Source organism: Poecilia formosa, unplaced genomic scaffold (assembly GCF_000485575.1).
Source record: "Poecilia formosa unplaced genomic scaffold, Poecilia_formosa-5.1.2 Scaffold18, whole genome shotgun sequence".
Lineage (NCBI taxonomy): Eukaryota > Metazoa > Chordata > Actinopteri > Cyprinodontiformes > Poeciliidae > Poecilia > Poecilia formosa.
The window spans coordinates 1,272,467-1,289,035 of NW_006799957.1; the positions used below are offsets into that span (position 1 = coordinate 1,272,467).

Below are 16,569 nucleotides of genomic sequence, written 5' to 3' on the forward strand. Positions count from 1 at the left end.
AATCTTAAAAAAATCAAGTTTTGTCAACATAGCTATGAATCCTATTGAAAAAAAGTCAAAAAAGCCAACTATAACCATGTGATGCTTCCTACTTACTACTGCAGTGATGACTGGCCAGTGAATGGATGCTGACTTAATCATGCGTGAAAGTGTGTGTGGGCTATGTGATGAAAATAACACTATCTGACGGTAAAATCTAGACAGAAATAAACAAAATGACAAAAGAACACAAAGAAATTAGACTTGAATTTAGGAGTTTGAGGGACTGACTTTTGGAAAACCTCCCTTGCAGCTTTCCATTTCTCCGATACTCCCCTGCATTGCAGCACTCCCTGCAGGAGCTGTGAGAGGTGCAGTATTTTCCACATGCCTTTCTGCTGCCTCAGAGGAGACAAGTCTTCTCAACCCAAATGTCCCTGCACCACTCAGCACAGGTGCTTGCTGGCTGTAGTTTTTATGCATGTAGTTATGTCTGCGGATTTGTCATGCAGAGCTTGGAGAGTGGCTATGTGGTAACTGTGAACAGCATCTGATTCTGCTATGATGACAACTCCTGCCCTGTTAGCGCAAATTGGGTAGAGGCATAAATGGAACTTGCAACTGAATTATCTAACTTTGTGAAGTCGGGCTGTGTTTCCTGAATAAAATGGCTAAATATCTTTTCATTTGGAATCATCCGTTGCATTTCTTGTTGATTCATAACTGAATCTGGTACTACGTGTTTGATGCTCCCTGAAGTAAAAAAGTGAATATTTTAAGTGTTCTCTAGTCACTTTAGACAATGCTAAGTGCGTTTGTAATTCAAAAACAAACCGTGGAGAAAACATAGATGATAAATGTCTTCAACTTTGCTCTTCCCTCCAGAAAAATTAAAAAATAAATCCTGCTCTGTGATGCAGCAGTTTTACTTGAGATTAATGCCCTCTTCTGGCAGAAAGGGAATATTACATCATAACCTGAGATGGAACATGCTGCCTTATGCAGCCGTCCACCAGCTGTCAGCTCAGCTTGTGCACACACCGTGGTATTTCCCCAAAGAGAGCAGAGATAGGGAGGTTTTCAGACAAACAGCATTAAAGGATGAACGCTAGAACAGAAAAGGACTTTGTAATGTTCAAAATAACCTCTGTTAAGAAATGACTATAGATGCACATAACCAAAACAGAGCCAGTTTTCTTTGATTGGCTCTGACCCACAGGTGAGGGGCTGAGAAATATTTTTTTTTATTAATAATTAAGAAATGCATCAGAATTAATTTGGATTTTATTTATTTTTTTAAAGTTAGTACCTCTATCTAATCGTCATCTAATCTATCTAATCCAATTCTCAATCTAATCCAAGATAATCATTCAAAATCAAATTTGGAGACTTAAAAGGAAACATCAAGCCAGTATTCCAGGCCAGGGAAAAATAGACATGTGCATCACTGGGCATGATGGATGTTAAACTTTTATTTTTGAGGCTGAAAACAAAGGAAGATAGTCAATAATTTGCCACAGTCAAACTTAATTTCAGTTTTTAACATTTGTACAGTTAGTTTATAAGATTGTGGGTCACAGATACAGTGCTTCACAAATTAATTGTTTTATCTGAATATTGGCTGCTCAGTTTAGCATAAATTGTAATTCCTCTGATTGACTGACTGGAAACTTTCCATTTCTTCCTTTTCAGCTGTTTTGCATCATGACACAGAGATGTCTCTGTGGCGAGTTAAATCACATTCCTAAGACCAATTGTTACAATACAATTAATTACATCAGCTTAATGTAATGCCATTAGTAGGGCTGGTGTTGCACAGTCTGTTGGCCTTCGGAGTTCGTCAGCGTTCCTGATGTATATTTTGCTTGTTTTCTTTGCTCATTTCTGTAAACTGTAGCCGTGCTCAGATGCCCCTCATCCCATGGCTTGTGCTTATTGATCTCTTACAACTGCCCTCCAATCCCAGACAAAAGTGGTATGCTGCAATCAGCTGTGTGAGCAGCATCACAAACGAGGTTTGGGGAAAGCAGAGATGGTTGGGGAGAAAGAGGTAAAGAGGTTGCGTGCATAAGTACATAGAGGCTAAAGAAGAGTAGAAGTGGGGAGGTGTGTGATGGGAGGGAGGAATATGGGGGAGATTGTGAGCATTGGACAGAGGAGGAGGAGGAGGAGGAGGTGTATTGCTGCAGTGGAGAGAAGTGAGAGGAGACTGCAGTCTCTGTTAATGGGAGAGATCAGACTATGTTACCACAGCTCTGAGGAACTGGATCCCAAACACTCATTGAATGGGCCACTTCACAGGGGCAATACCTCATCTAAATGGTGAGTTGTCTTTTGATCAGCACTGTTCACTTGATTTGATTTAATACGGTAGCAACGCATGACATGAATGTAATCAGAATATAGAAAATAGTTTATGTGATTCAAAAGTATTCATGTATGACTGCATCCGCCGTACCTGAGCATTTTTATCAATGACGATGTGGCAGAGTGTTTTTCTTTCCTGCACTGAGTGACGCTGACTTGTGGTCACAGACAGTGAAAACATAGGAAGGTATGGAGCGAGTGGTAATGAAACAGAGACAAAAGACTATTACATAAATGAAAAAGGTTATAACTTCTTTTGGTGTATGCTTTTTTTTATAATAACATTTTAAAAAGCTTGTGATTTAAGTGATAGAAATCTGAAAACGGAGCATCCCCGCACTAGATCCATAATATCGGTTTTCCTTGCTTGTTTACAAAATGTCAAAGGTGATGTTTTCATGGTGGATGTACACTGAAGATACAAAATATGTTTAGAAAGAAGTTGGTTTGAATCTGGAGCTCCATTCACAACCTGGAGACAAAACAGCTTAGTGACAGAACTCTGCATTCATATCATCTCCATGCCCACTGTTTGATCACTGATTTGTGTTCTGGCCTTAATCCAGGTGGTTATTTGACAGGCTGGTCACCTCAGCTATGGGCAGGTTGTGAGCAATTCTGGGTTGCTGATGGAAACTGTCAGGATTGCTTAGCAACAATGATCTGTGAGCCCAGATCACATGTCCATGCTGTACAGAAGACAAATATGAATTAGACTTTGGATCATCCATTGTTGTGAGAGATACTTTACACAGAAATACACATTTTGGGAATGCAATACCTATTGATTCATGGCCAGTAAAGCGATAAAGCGGAAGCAATATTCTGATTGTTTTTAGCATACAGATGGTTCACTTTATTTTGTTGATCTGATGTCCTCCGACACCACACTGCTTCTGTCAACACTCACTAACTTAAATTATGAACTCTGAGAATAGAACAGAAATAAATGCATAATATAAATAACCTTTACTGTCCCTCAGTGGGGACATTCAGAAAAGTGTTTAGGCAATTTGAATCACAAGCAAGTTAAAGTACTCAACGTCTTTATGTCATTAAATGAGCAGAAAACTTTCCTTTAATGAAATGAAAACTATTTCTGGTAGATTCCTAAGGATGAAAATATTCTTAGAGCTTAAATTATATACACTCATTCACACATTCAACCCCATGTGGTCAAATTCTAACAGTATTCTTTTTTTTTTCCAATTGTGTCTTTTTTCCCATTTGATTACACCTATCTGTCAAGAAATGTCTTTTCATGATCATCATTTTATGTTATCTTCTAATTGTCAATTCAATTTAATGTTTACATTGTTTTTGATTTGTCATTTACACATGTGTTGTTTATTTTCCCTCATGATCATTTAACCTTATGTTTCCACACAGTCAGTCTTGGCAGCATGACATTTGCTGGATAAAGTGAAACTGAGATGAAGAACTGCCTCTGCCAGGTGTTTTTTGCAATTCTGCAACACACCCACTTTCCATCATTGCACAGGCATAGACAATGTATTTAAGCAAGATCAGAGAATGTTCTGACCTATGAACTGTGTAGCTCATTGCATTTTCTCCTTGCTGCCAAGCAAGTAAAAAATCTAAAAGAAACTCTCTAACTCTTGTGATTTCTGTCTCGGCTGTTTTGTTTTGTTTTTTTTTGTTTTTTAACATATTTTCTTAGCGCTATCAAATGCAGTTACTTTTACAATCATATAAATTTCAACAACTTCTTTAGGATCATTATTAGAAAGCAAAACAAAGAATGTATTTTCTTTGTGCTTGCTTGAATATGAATTATTTTAAAATTGTTGCAATTTACCTCTAGGCAGTATAGCTCAAGAATAAATTGTCAGCTATTCTTCACTGCTTGGTTGGGCTTGTGGTGAGTTCGACAGCTGAAAAGTGGCATCCACATCATATTGTTCAGACAATCTGCAGTATGTATCATCCTGCAGTGAAATAAGGGCATTTGTCAGTAGTATTTGTGAATGACCACCAAAAAGAGAAACAACTCGTTAGTTTGCACCATGTACTTCCTCTTGATTATCTTCGTTACCTCTGCTTTCAATTAAAGAACCATGATGCAGCAAGATACTCTGTTATCTGAAGCTATATTTTTTGCAGTGCAACTAAACAACGATTCTCAATTAGACAGCAGAACCCTGGCACATTCAGACTCAGCAGCACGTTTTAATAAAGTATCACTGTCACAAACTGGCATGCCCAAAGAGAATTAATAATAATGAAGGCTTACTGGAGGCTGGGAGGAAATCCTCCAGTAAGGGACTTACTTGTCCCAGTAAGTCCAATCAGATCTTGTTATTTTGCAACATAATCATGTACATTTTTATATTAATTTGTCAAAGACTTCTTTTAAGAGTAGCCCCACTTTAGTGTGTGCTTCATGAGTCTGCCACCCATCCATCGCCAGCTGTTAATTGATTGTTGAGTCTTTACAGTTTTAAAGATGTTTCTGGATTTAGGGTCAAAATATTATGATATGTTGTTTGACATAAAACTAATCAGAACTGAACAGCTTGCACGCAATAAAACTGATACAGATATTTTCATGTGAAAAAGGTTTCTTATTAAAACTAAACACAAAACTGAATTATACTTTAGTAAAAAAATAAATAAAACCGATACGTTTAACTCAAAGACAGTTGTGTTGAATATTTCACTACATAGAAATTAGAAATTGTTGACACCATTAGAGACCTTCAGTCTGGCAGGTCCTTAGGTTTAGCATAACAGGAACATCTTCCCTTTGCTCCTCCTCAGAAAATCAAATATTTAGTTTTCAGATACATGATAAAGTCAAAACGTCACTAAATTCTGTGGCTTTAAAGAAAAAATCACATTGTTTCTAAAATTAAGTTTGAATAACAACTAAAAGCAAGATAAGATAAAGTGACCCAAGAAAAACAGAAAAATAAAACAGCTGAGTTTCAGTCTGCCATCCGGTGGGATGGAGAAAACGCTGTTTGACTGACTATATGAGATTTAAAGCTAATTTATTTACAAATTTCCATTTTTGTGAATAGTATATCCATGGGGTTTTCAAATCCAGGCATCCTGTAACTTTTACATGTCTTCCTGGTTGAATACACCTGAATCAATGGTTGAATCACTTTCTCTGCCAAGCTATCCAGAGTTCTGTTAATGACCTCATTATTTGAATCAGGTGTGTTGAAGCAGAAACGCATATAAAAGTTGTTGGACATCAGATCTCAAAGCTTGCATTTCAAGCCCTCTCTGTTATACATTATAGTTATGTGACTGTGCATGCATGCATTGTGATGCATTTTCTAATAAGTATAGATGGAACTGTTTTGTTTTTTTTTTTTTTTGCAGTTGATAATCTTTTAAAATTTAAGCATTTATGGCATTGTGATTTTTTAAAAAATAACATCAGAAGCATTATTTTACATGCTGGAGCTAAGATTAACATTACTGGTTCAGCTGCGGATAGGACTCACCCTGTGGAACATGAAAGACTAATGCAGGGAGGGGTGTTAAATGGACTCAATAAATTGAGAAGACAAAATAAAATCAGTAAATTTTTTTGTGACAGTTATCAGGATTGATAAAAAAACAATGTGTGCTACAATTCTTTATAAATGACTTATTCCCTATATTTAGACTCACCAATGCCTTCCTTTCCAATGTAAATGTTATGATAAAGGACTTTGAAGCTGAAAAGTTGGAACCTGTTCAACACAGACAAACGCATTTATTTTCCCAAAAGTTTGCAAAATGCACCTTTAATCCTTTTGCCACTATGCACATAAATGATTTCTTTGCTTATTGTATGTGTTTCAGGGACAAAGCCCCTAGTCTTTCACAATGAAGTTCAACTTGTTCAGACAGCCCCAGGCTGTTGCCGCTGCAGAGCCAACAAGTGCCACCACTGTGACAATGGCTCCCTCCCCAGTCTCAGCCTCCACCTCTGCACCGGACACTTCAGGCTCCAACAACACAGAGATCAGCAAGAATGACATGTTTGAAGAGATTAAAAGCAAATTCTTAAATGAAATCGATAAAATCCCACGTAAGTCACACTACAATGGCATAAAAGTATAAAAGTCTTCAATCGAATTCTAATTTTGCACCTTTGCTTCTTGAACCAGTTCCTCCATGGGCTTTGATTGCTATCGCTGTGGTGGCAGCATTGCTCGTCCTCACTTGTTGCTTCTGCATAATCAAAAAATGCTGCTGCAAGAAGAAGAAGAACAAGAAAGGAAAGAAGGGCAAGGACGGCTTTAACATGAAGAACATGCAGGGTGGTGAGGTATGACGGATCGAGCTTCCTGCACCCCTAAAAGTCAGGGTAGCATTAAGTTGGAATCTTCCTCTTTTCTTATCCATTTCACTTTGTTACGTTTTCTCTTGTAAATTCTGAATTTTATGGCACGGAATAAGTCTGGCTAACTCCGTTTGATTTTTCACCAGCAGCTCTATTAGGCCAGGCAGTAGAGGACACAAGGAGAGCTCTCGTCCCCTCCGTTTAATTGATGTTGTGTTGTTGTTTTAAAATGTGACGTACTCCATTGTGACCTCATGGTGAAAAATGACACACGTTATTTATAGATGGCAAAGAATAGGAGACACCATATCGGGAAATTTTGTTTGGTTAGCCATAAAAAAAAAAATTCCTTAACTGAAAAAGAGGACAAATGAGCTTATATCACCAGTTCTGTGTGATCCATTTACTTTGATTTAGCAGTCAGATTTGTCTACAGTCCTCATATCAAGTGTGTCATTTCTCCTTCTAACTGTGGTTGTGGTGGTCTTGATTGCCTCTTTCTTTGTTGTGTGTTTGGTGTCTTGTGAGTTGAATCTCTTCCTCTCTCTGCTCTCCTCCTTTTTTCCGCTTTGTGTCTGTCTTATGTGTGCCTCGTGTTTCTTGACTGTGGTGGACCCCTGCTCTACGGTAGGTGGATAGCTCGTGTTGATACCTTCTGCCTCAAGGGCGGAGGTGGGTTTCATGGAATGAAAGTCGTAGCTTCCTTTGCTGCCGTTGTCTCCCTCTTTTTGTTGTGTTAATTCTGTCGTAATAGCCTGAGAATGTAATGATGGGAAAGCTATGATGTCCTCCATAAACCCAGGAGAGGAGAGTCTAACCATCTAACACATTGTTCATTGGACAATGTAACTGTAACTCACAAAATGACGTGCAAGACACCGTTAACACTATTAATCTGTGCATGTGATGAAGGGCATGGTTGGTTGTTTGGGAGACATGGAAATGGTGATGATGAAACTGCATGACAAGCTATTCAAAAAACCTTTGATGCTGATTCTTATAGAGACAGACATCTAACGGTCACTCTGACAAGAATGTGTTTACTCGGTCACAAAAATAACTTTGCAGCAAAATATTTTCTTTAGAAGTTTATTGTGATAGAGATGAGGCATTTTTAGCCACATAAGTAATGAGTTAAACAAGAGCTGAAGGTGCTTCAAACTTGGTATGTATTCTAAATCTTGAATGAGTGAGGAGAGTATAATCCTGCCTTATTTCAGGGACTAATAATCTTCAATTTGTCTGAGAGGATGTTTTTCACTTTTACATTTCTAGAAACCATAAACATGTATAGAGTCCTTATTTTCCTTGTTTACAGTCTTTCACTTAAGTTAATATCTTCAATAATATAGTCTGTTCCAGAGTGTCACTTACAACCATCTCTTAATGGAAGTTAAACATGGAGCATTAAGTTGGCAGTTGTTTTGGATGTTTTCTAGTTGACTATTTTGTGTATCTGGAATTATAAAATGACTGATTTACCACATTTAGAAGATGCTCTAATCTTTTTTGTTAATCTGATTGTATCACCCACTTTCACTACAACAGTTAACTAAATGGCTGATGTTAAAATAAAAAAGATTTTATTCAAAATATTTAACAATATTTCTCACTCCTGTTGTAATCTGTCCATCTGTGTGATTTCATCCATCCTAGATGGGATTAAGTCAGGGGATCTATTACATTTTACTGATAAAACCTGAAAAATCCATTAATTACTCAAACCATTTAATCATTACCATGCGAATATTTTCTGGAACTTGTGTGCTTCAGAAAGAACTGCAATAGCATATCCAGGTTTCTAAAGACATCTTCAGTGCATATCTAAGTCTCCAAAGCAGGCTTAACTGTCAGGTAGCACTAATCCAGTCACAATCTATATAAATGTTTGTGATTAAGACAACATGTGTGCATGGTTTCTAGAAACTGGCTATGTTTACCTTGGCTGCTATATATCTTTTTTTAAAAGTTTAGCATATGTAATATAAAGCTCAGAATATCCTGTTTGCCTTTATTAAATGCACTGGTGATGCTGTTGTAAGCTAGTTCCTTTGGGGTTCATTTAAAATTGCTTCAGCCTGTTCATCTGGTAATATCTAAAATTTTACAAACTGGAGAACTCTATTTTTTCTGAGTTGAGTGAAAGGTTCTGGCATTTTTTCTACCCCCCTTAGTGGAACTAGCATGCAAAACCTCCACTAACTCTGGCTGTCACTGTCCTGCTCAAGCATGTCAAAAGAGTTACCCACTGGACCAAAAACACAGAGGATGAGGAGTGAAGGACTAAAAAAAGTAGACACTCATTTGTAATCAACAAACTTTTTTTTTCACTTTGAAACTATAAGTCCTTTGTTTTGATCATGAGGACTTGTGCAGGTAAGTCCTAACCAAAACATGTATCTCCCATGTAAAACCTCCTGGAGCTCCAGTGTCTGTGGCATGCTGATGGTTATGGGGAATCCCTGTGTTGCAAGTCAGAGTTTAATAGTATTTCATTCAGTGTTTCATCTTGTCACCTTCACACAACAGAAACAACAGGACGACGATGATGAAGAAGAAGGTGAGACCGGAATGACAGAGGAGGAAAAAGAGGAGGAGGAGAAAGAGCAAGAAAAACTGGGGAAACTCCAGTACTCCATAGATTATGACTTTGAAAACACAAAGGTATGTGGTTGTCACTTCTGAATTCACTATGTAATCTAAGAACGGACTAATCGTTCTTTCAGTCATTTCTAGGTGTTCACATTTAATGAAGATCCACATTAGGTGAATGACTATATCATGTTATAGATTTAGACAGGGTCAAGGACATACAAAAACAGTTGAGTTACTAAAAAAATCAAGAGAAACAACTGCTCTGTGTTCATCATTTCTCTTCTTCGTGTCATAAACAGCTGACAGTTGGCATCCTTCAAGCTGCAGATCTCATGTCAATGGACTCCGGTGGAACCTCCGACCCTTACGTCAGGGTCCTTCTCTTCCCTGACAAGAAGAAGAAGTTTGACACAAAGGTGCACAAGAAAACTCTGAATCCTGTCTTCAACGAGACATTTGTTTTCAAGGTAAGTTTTCTATGGTTTGATAAGATGCAACAGCAAGAAGACAGTGGCTGAGTTTAGTCACTTAGTATTTTTATACAGAAGCTGTCTCACCAAACTGTCCCCTCATTATCAGAAATGTCCTTAGATCCCTGAGCCCGTTTCGGCTTTCTCTGCTGTATTTACTAACGACCCCCGCAGTGCAGCATTAAGTCATGCTGGCAGCTGAACCAATTTGCAAATCCAAAACGAATAAAAGCACAGCTAGAATCAAAATGCTTGCTCTTTCAGGGGTAAAAAACAAAATGACCAGTGGCACAATTTTTATTTTTCTGTGACAACTTCAGAGAGCCAAAGTAATTCACTTTTTGGACATAAAACTGCTTCAGTATGCACATGGACACAGTTTTTTATTCCTCATTTTAATTTTTAACTATTTTGCTAAGAACATTTGAGAATGCCATTACTCATTCTGTACTAAATCATTTTGTTATATTTTCATGTGTATTTTCAGTTTTCTTAATTTATTGATTTAGTGACATGACATTTGGTAAAACACACATAGTATGAATTTTGACCACATTAACATTTATTTCTTGAACTCTACAGAAAACAATGGTGAGATAACTGCTTTGAAACCTACACTGTTTCTTTCACTCAGGTGCCCTATGAGGAACTGGGAGGTAAGACGCTGATGATGTCAGTGTACGACTATGACAGATTTTCCAAGCATGACGTCATTGGGGAAGTGAAGTTGCCCATGAATACCATTGACCTCGGACGTCCCATTGAAGAATGGCGGGACCTGGAGAGCGCCGACCAAGAGGAGGTAGGTTTCTGGATATTGAACTTTTATAAGACTTTTTTAAAACCGTGGCCATGATCGTAATATATTCTGTTTTCAATAATTATCTAAAATGTCAATATATGAAACAGAATGCTTCTGTTAATGCAAGTATTAGGAACAACTCACAAAATGTTGATGCACATAAAATAATCTTCTCCATGACACCATAAATTGTTTAAATTAGGTCCCATTTGAGTCTGTCTGTTTTCTGTCTTCTATATGCAAATGTGCTGCAAAAACCCACTGGTGTTACAAAAACAGATGTACAGTCGGTGGTGAAAGCTTCACGCAGCAGAAAATTTATGATGCACTTTAGCAGCTTATTTGAATTGATTTGTTAAAGAGTGTGTTTATTTTAGAAAATGATTCGTCTTACAGATTAACCCAACCATGGGAAATGTTTTTTTTTATTTAATAGCATGCTAACATGTTGTATTTTGTATTAAGTCTTAGCCAGGCAACCTACAGTTTTAGAACACTCACATCTTAATAATAGTCTGAACATTCAAATTAAACAAAAACCTAAAGAGATTAAACTTAAGCTAGAGTAGAAGGAATGAAATTAAAGAACAATAAATATACCTTAAAAGTTTGGATGGGCGACAGAGTACAACTAGAAGACGTGCTTTAAAATAATACAGGAAGTAAATTTCACCAGATAAACTATGGAAAAACTATGGGGGAAACTAGATTGAATGCAAAAATGTAACTACATAAGTAAAGAGAGAAGTTTGAGCAGGACAGAATCAGTTCAAACAACAAAAGTCAAAAGAAAATCCAGACAAGATGGGGGAGACAGTTATATTTAAATGAGTTTGTTATACACTTGCAGTTTGTAGTTTTCTGATGCGTGTGTCTGCTTGTCATTATTCTGTTCTTGTTGGTGGCTGTTCAGCCTGAGAAACTTGGAGACATCTGCATCTCCCTCCGTTACGTCCCCACTGCTGGAAAACTCACCGTCTGCATCCTGGAGGCAAAGAATCTGAAGAAGATGGATGCCTGTGGCTTGTCTGGTAAACCTATTTTTGGATTACTGCAAATTACCGGGAATGATACAGATTGATGTTTTTCCAGATGTTTTCCTTCTTTAAATAGGACACGAATGAGTCATACTGTAAGAGAGCACAGGAATCTTGACCTGTGATTTAGAGAAATCCTTAACTTTTTTAGTAGTTTAAACATAACTTTAAAAGTATATTAGTATATTTTAATGATATTAAAACAGTCTTTCTTTTCAGTAATTTGGAAATAATTATCTCCTTCATTACCTGATCTGCTGTCCAGATCCCTATGTGAAAATCCAGCTACTGCAGGGAGGAAAGCGTCTTAAGAAAAAGAAGACAACTGTGAAGAAGAACACCCTAAATCCATATTACAATGAATCATTCAGCTTTGAAATCCCACTGGAACAGATGCAGGTACAGTTCAACTCAAATATGATATTCTGAATTCCATTGAGACTCATGTTTTAAAATACACATTTCAGTTTCACTTTTGTGTTGGCTTAAAGTGAAATGTTTGCATTCAGTTCTTTTAATCTAGTTTAACGGTTGTGTTATTCACAACAGAGTTTTGGAGTTTGTTTTTAAAGTATATTTTTCTTAACTAAAGAGGTAAATAGCGTTTAGATTGTAGTGTCCAAAGTGCCAAGTAATTACTTTTGATACACAAGCAATATCACATCCAAAAGTCATAAGCTGGTTACTAAAGAAAATTGGCATTCAACAAGAACAGGCAATGTCTGTCCCAGTGACAATCTAAATGGATATAAACATTTATGAAGGGGGTTATTATGTATTTTCCAAGTACATAGTGCCATTTTATAGGACGATCAAGAAATTATGTTATCTTTAGTTGTTATGAAAATGCTGTATATGTTAAAAACAACTTAGAAGATATTTGACTTCACATCATAGTCATATCAGTCACCTTGAAATTGGCCTCTGTCTCCTCAAGAACTTCCTGCCCTTTCCATCTCTCCCCCTTCAGCACATCGTCACAACAAAGCTTCTTCATGTCCTCCCGTGATGCCGTTTACAATCTTGGCGGCGTTGTAGCTTGATAAGCTCAGTAGGTGTGCAGTTCCACCAGGTGTTTGCTAATTGCTGCTGCAGTTTGTCTGGTGGATCAGTGTGAGGCAGGCGCAGGAGAGGGGAGCTCTGTGGGGAAGAAGCTTGGCTGGGGGCTGAAGCACCAAGGCAGAGCTTTGGTTAAATAGGCTCTTAGAAAAACCCCAAATGGATGCCATAGGAGGTCCAAGCATTTCTCAAATGATGTAATAACATTTTAATGTGATATAAAGCTTAAAAAAGAGTCAATTTTGCATAATAGTTCCTCTTTAGCTAATCTGGAGTACTAGTTTGAGCTACAAAATATATTGCTAAGAACCGCTGAGCCTCAATGTTAAAGGTAAAACATATATATTGAAGTAAAACTACTGTTAAACACATTTCTCATTTCTCCCTTCCCTTCATTCTCAGAAAATCTTGGTGGTTATCACAGTGTTTGATTACGACAAGATCGGTAAGAACGATGCCATTGGGAAGATCTTTGTTGGTAGCAAGGCTACCGGCTTGGGTCTTAAGCACTGGTCAGACATGCTGGCTAATCCGCGCCGCCCCATCGCCCAGTGGCACCCATTGCAGCCAGAGGAGGATATTGATGGTCAGCTTGCAGCGCTGGCAGCAAAGAAGTAACAAGCCTCATCAACCAGCTATTGCTCTTACTCGGAAAATCATCCCTTCTTTGCATGAATCCTATGACTTATCAAATGACTACTTGTCATAAACCTTGCTCAGAAAAAAGAAACATCTTAGGATAACGTCGTATACACAGTTAAGTTGATGGAAACTCTTTTCAAGCATCCAATCTCAGTTTGTGGCAAGAAAATAGTGATGAGTTATTGGGTCAGTATTTCATGAATGATCAGTTTTTGGTCTTTTTTGCTCTAAAGAAGCTGATTTACAGGGTGCTGAAAGTGGGTGAAAAATTATGTTAAAGACAATGCTGGATAAAAAGCTTTAGTTTAGTTTGTGGAGCATGCTTTACTTACCTCCCCTCTGCTCTGCGCACAGCATACGTAGTATTGTATGTTGCTTATAAGTGTGCTATGCCCTGCAATAGAAAGTGTGATAGTGTGGAGCAAAGGGCTGGTTTGCATCCATTAGCATTAGTAGATTTATTTAGAATTAATCCGGTTGAGGTCACTGAGTACAGCAAACAGTGCTGCAGTTTCTTTTTAAGGTTTTTTTGTCAACATTTAATACGCAAGGAATCCCACCATTCTTAGCAAGAATGACAAGAGAATTGACATTTTTTGCTCGTTTGTTTTGCCATGAAGACACATCTATGCATTTAGGATAAACACACAGATGGCAGATCAGATGCAGCATGGGAACATGAGTGTGCCTTCCTGATGAATAAATGTTGAGACATGCATTGTTTATGTCCTAGAGGCTGAGCCTTATTGAAAAGTTTCGAAGGCGCCATCTGAATTAAGGCTTGAGCTGTGCTGACCACATGGGTATAAAATATTCCTAGAAGAGGTCCAGACACCAGAGAGATTACCACTTATGCTCAAATACATTTGACTTATTTTCAAATGCTGCTTTTGCAAACTTGTTTTATTTAGTTGTCCTTTTTTTTTGTCTTTGGTTGATGTGTTGTACTTTAACCTACACCCTGTCAAAAGCAAAACTTTTTCATAGAGAGGGAGATTAGAAACATAAAATGTAGCCTCTTTTTTAAATGAATGTGAATTCGTGTGTAAAATTCAACTTTGTAGACTATTAACATGGTAACTGCTGCATCATACGGTGCACATGTCCTTGTCCTAAACCAAAAAGAGGTGCAGATTTTAGCATTCATCATGTTTCACAGCTAATTCTGTTAATGGAGATGCTCAGTCAGAATCTTCATTAACGGCTAATCACAGAGAAGCTAAAGTTTGTGTTACTCTACAGAGGACTGATCCCCTGCCAAAGTATTTCTTATACTACAATATGTGTATTAATCATTACAAAAACTAATTTTGAAATTTTAAAACCAGTGAATTTTAAATAATAAACTATTTCACATTATGAAATTTTATGAATTAGGTCCAGTATCCTCGTTTCCTTCCCAGCAGAAAAGTTGAAGTTGTGCAGTATTGAAAGTGTTCTCCTTCAAACAACTGTCTGATATAAACATTTAGAGAAATTGATTAATGGATCAGCAAAATAGTATATGCTTAGACTTTGTAGTTTAATGATTTTAATATTAAATTCCAAAAACACAATAGGAGAGTTCAGTTGATTTGAACAGTTCCTTTAGAAGAATTTTGTTCTTATATTTGAATTATTTAAATAATGTTGACCTGCAGAGTGCAATTGAGTTCATCCACAGTGCTTCCATCTGCTGCAGAAATTATGCATTACGCCCAGCTGTTAATAGTCTACAGCATGTAATTACAAGATTATGTAAATATTAGCATGTTTTAAAGAGAATCTATAACTATGATGTGTATGTGTGTGTTTGTGTTCAGTGTACTTTTTGATAATAAAATGGAGTAAAAACAAACGTATGCACTGACTGAAAAGTGTATGTATTTTTTCCTCACTGGGACTGAGTGTATGATTGAATAATCTGATTTAATAGGTTAACAGTGTGTTTGTTTTGTGTAATAATTGTTCAAATTCCCAAAGTTTAAAAATAAGTAGTGCATGAATGTGTTTTATTTCCATTGTTTCATGTGTGTTACGATATAATCTGACTGAAAATCAGTTAATGTTCATTTCTAATAGCACTGTGTGTTTGTCACTAAGCAGTAGACTGTATATGTTTTAAACCCCTTTGCCTCAGTGTACCCCTAAGTGTTTCCATTGTTCATTCCTGGCAAATGAAAGTCGGACAGAAAAAAAATGTCTTGTAGCTCCTTATCCCACATTAATCTACCTAACCTTCTGTTTTTGTGTTTGAATATTACATAACATTATTCATTTTGTATTCCTAATACAATGTTTGGTTCTGTTAAAGATTGTCACATCATATTGGTCTGGCTGTTCTCTTGCTCAGCATGAGACTTTTCATCTCAAATACCACTCTCTGAACGGCAAGTCTGTTTTCTAATGGTTTGCAATGAGATGAGATGGTGCTGTTCCACTTTTGCATGCTTTGATTTGTGTCTCTCCAATTATTTTCTGTTCTGTTTTTTTTTTTTTTGTCAAAATCCAGTCTTACTCATTGAGATATATTTTTAATAACAATTACACTATCTCTATTCATCTGAGGAACAAAGAGAATGATAAAATATTAATTTGCGAGTTGCTTCTTTGTGAAGAGACACCTCATTAGAAGCATCTCTAATATGTGTCAACCCCTTTTCATTCATTTTATCTTGCATTTCTTATGACCAAAATTGTGTAATTAGGTCCCATTGCTCAAAATGCAGACAACTGAAATGCAGACAACAAAATCCCATGTCTTCCTGGGCCTCTGAAGCACAGAGCAGACCCAAACTGTGCAAAATCAACATTCACAATGCAATACTGCCAACATTGTTTTCAGATTCGACCATCTTCTGTCAACATAACATCCAACAGACTCATCAAGCATAGACAAGGGGATCCCTTGTCTCTTTTCACTCTCGTTTTGGTCTACTGTAGAGGAGTATTAATAGATGTGCCTTTTTGTGACATGCATGATTTTGTTTAATTGAAAAGTCATTTTTGCAGCAACAGAAAAACTAAGAGAAACACATAAAAATGAATCAACTCAAGTAGATAATAAAACTCAAGGAAGAAAAGGCATACCTGTGTGTTGTCAAACTGTAATCACAGCAAATAAAAACGTTTTGTGTATCAGCGTCTTGTGTGGTGTGGAGAGACAAATCAAGGGTGCATTTCAACTCATGGTCAATAGGTGACACTGTTGAATAGTTTATCTTTCATGAACTCAAAGCAGGCAAGCAGCACCTACCGACAAAACAGCCAGTAGATCTTACATTCTTACTATGATGAGGAATTATATGTATTATAAATACATACATATTATAT

At 37.0% G+C, this 16,569-nt stretch overlaps 1 protein-coding gene across 8 annotated transcripts in view; it reads left to right on the forward strand.

The window, feature by feature from the left end:
- Positions 1 to 16,377, forward strand: part of syt2b (synaptotagmin IIb) — a 30,573-nt gene extending 14,196 nt beyond the window's left edge. For 4 of the 8 annotated variants that reach the window (XM_007546922.2, XM_007546924.2, XM_016668892.1 and 1 more), the window contains 8 exons: positions 6,169 to 6,397; positions 6,477 to 6,637; positions 9,182 to 9,316; positions 9,547 to 9,714; positions 10,352 to 10,519; positions 11,433 to 11,550; positions 11,822 to 11,955; positions 13,018 to 16,377. In XM_007546922.2, coding sequence (XP_007546984.1) covers positions 6,193 to 6,397; positions 6,477 to 6,637; positions 9,182 to 9,316; positions 9,547 to 9,714; positions 10,352 to 10,519; positions 11,433 to 11,550; positions 11,822 to 11,955; positions 13,018 to 13,233 — 1,305 coding nt within the window. In that variant the 5' untranslated portion in view covers positions 6,169 to 6,192 and the 3' untranslated portion in view covers positions 13,234 to 16,377. Of the gene's footprint in view, positions 1 to 2,182; positions 2,302 to 6,168; positions 6,398 to 6,476; positions 6,638 to 6,798; positions 9,317 to 9,546; positions 9,715 to 10,351; positions 10,520 to 11,432; positions 11,551 to 11,821; positions 11,956 to 13,017 lie in introns of those variants that run through there. The other 4 variants (XM_016668893.1, XM_007546925.2, XM_016668894.1 and 1 more) reach the window with 4 other exon arrangements.
- Positions 16,378 to 16,569: the final 192 nt, after the last annotated feature.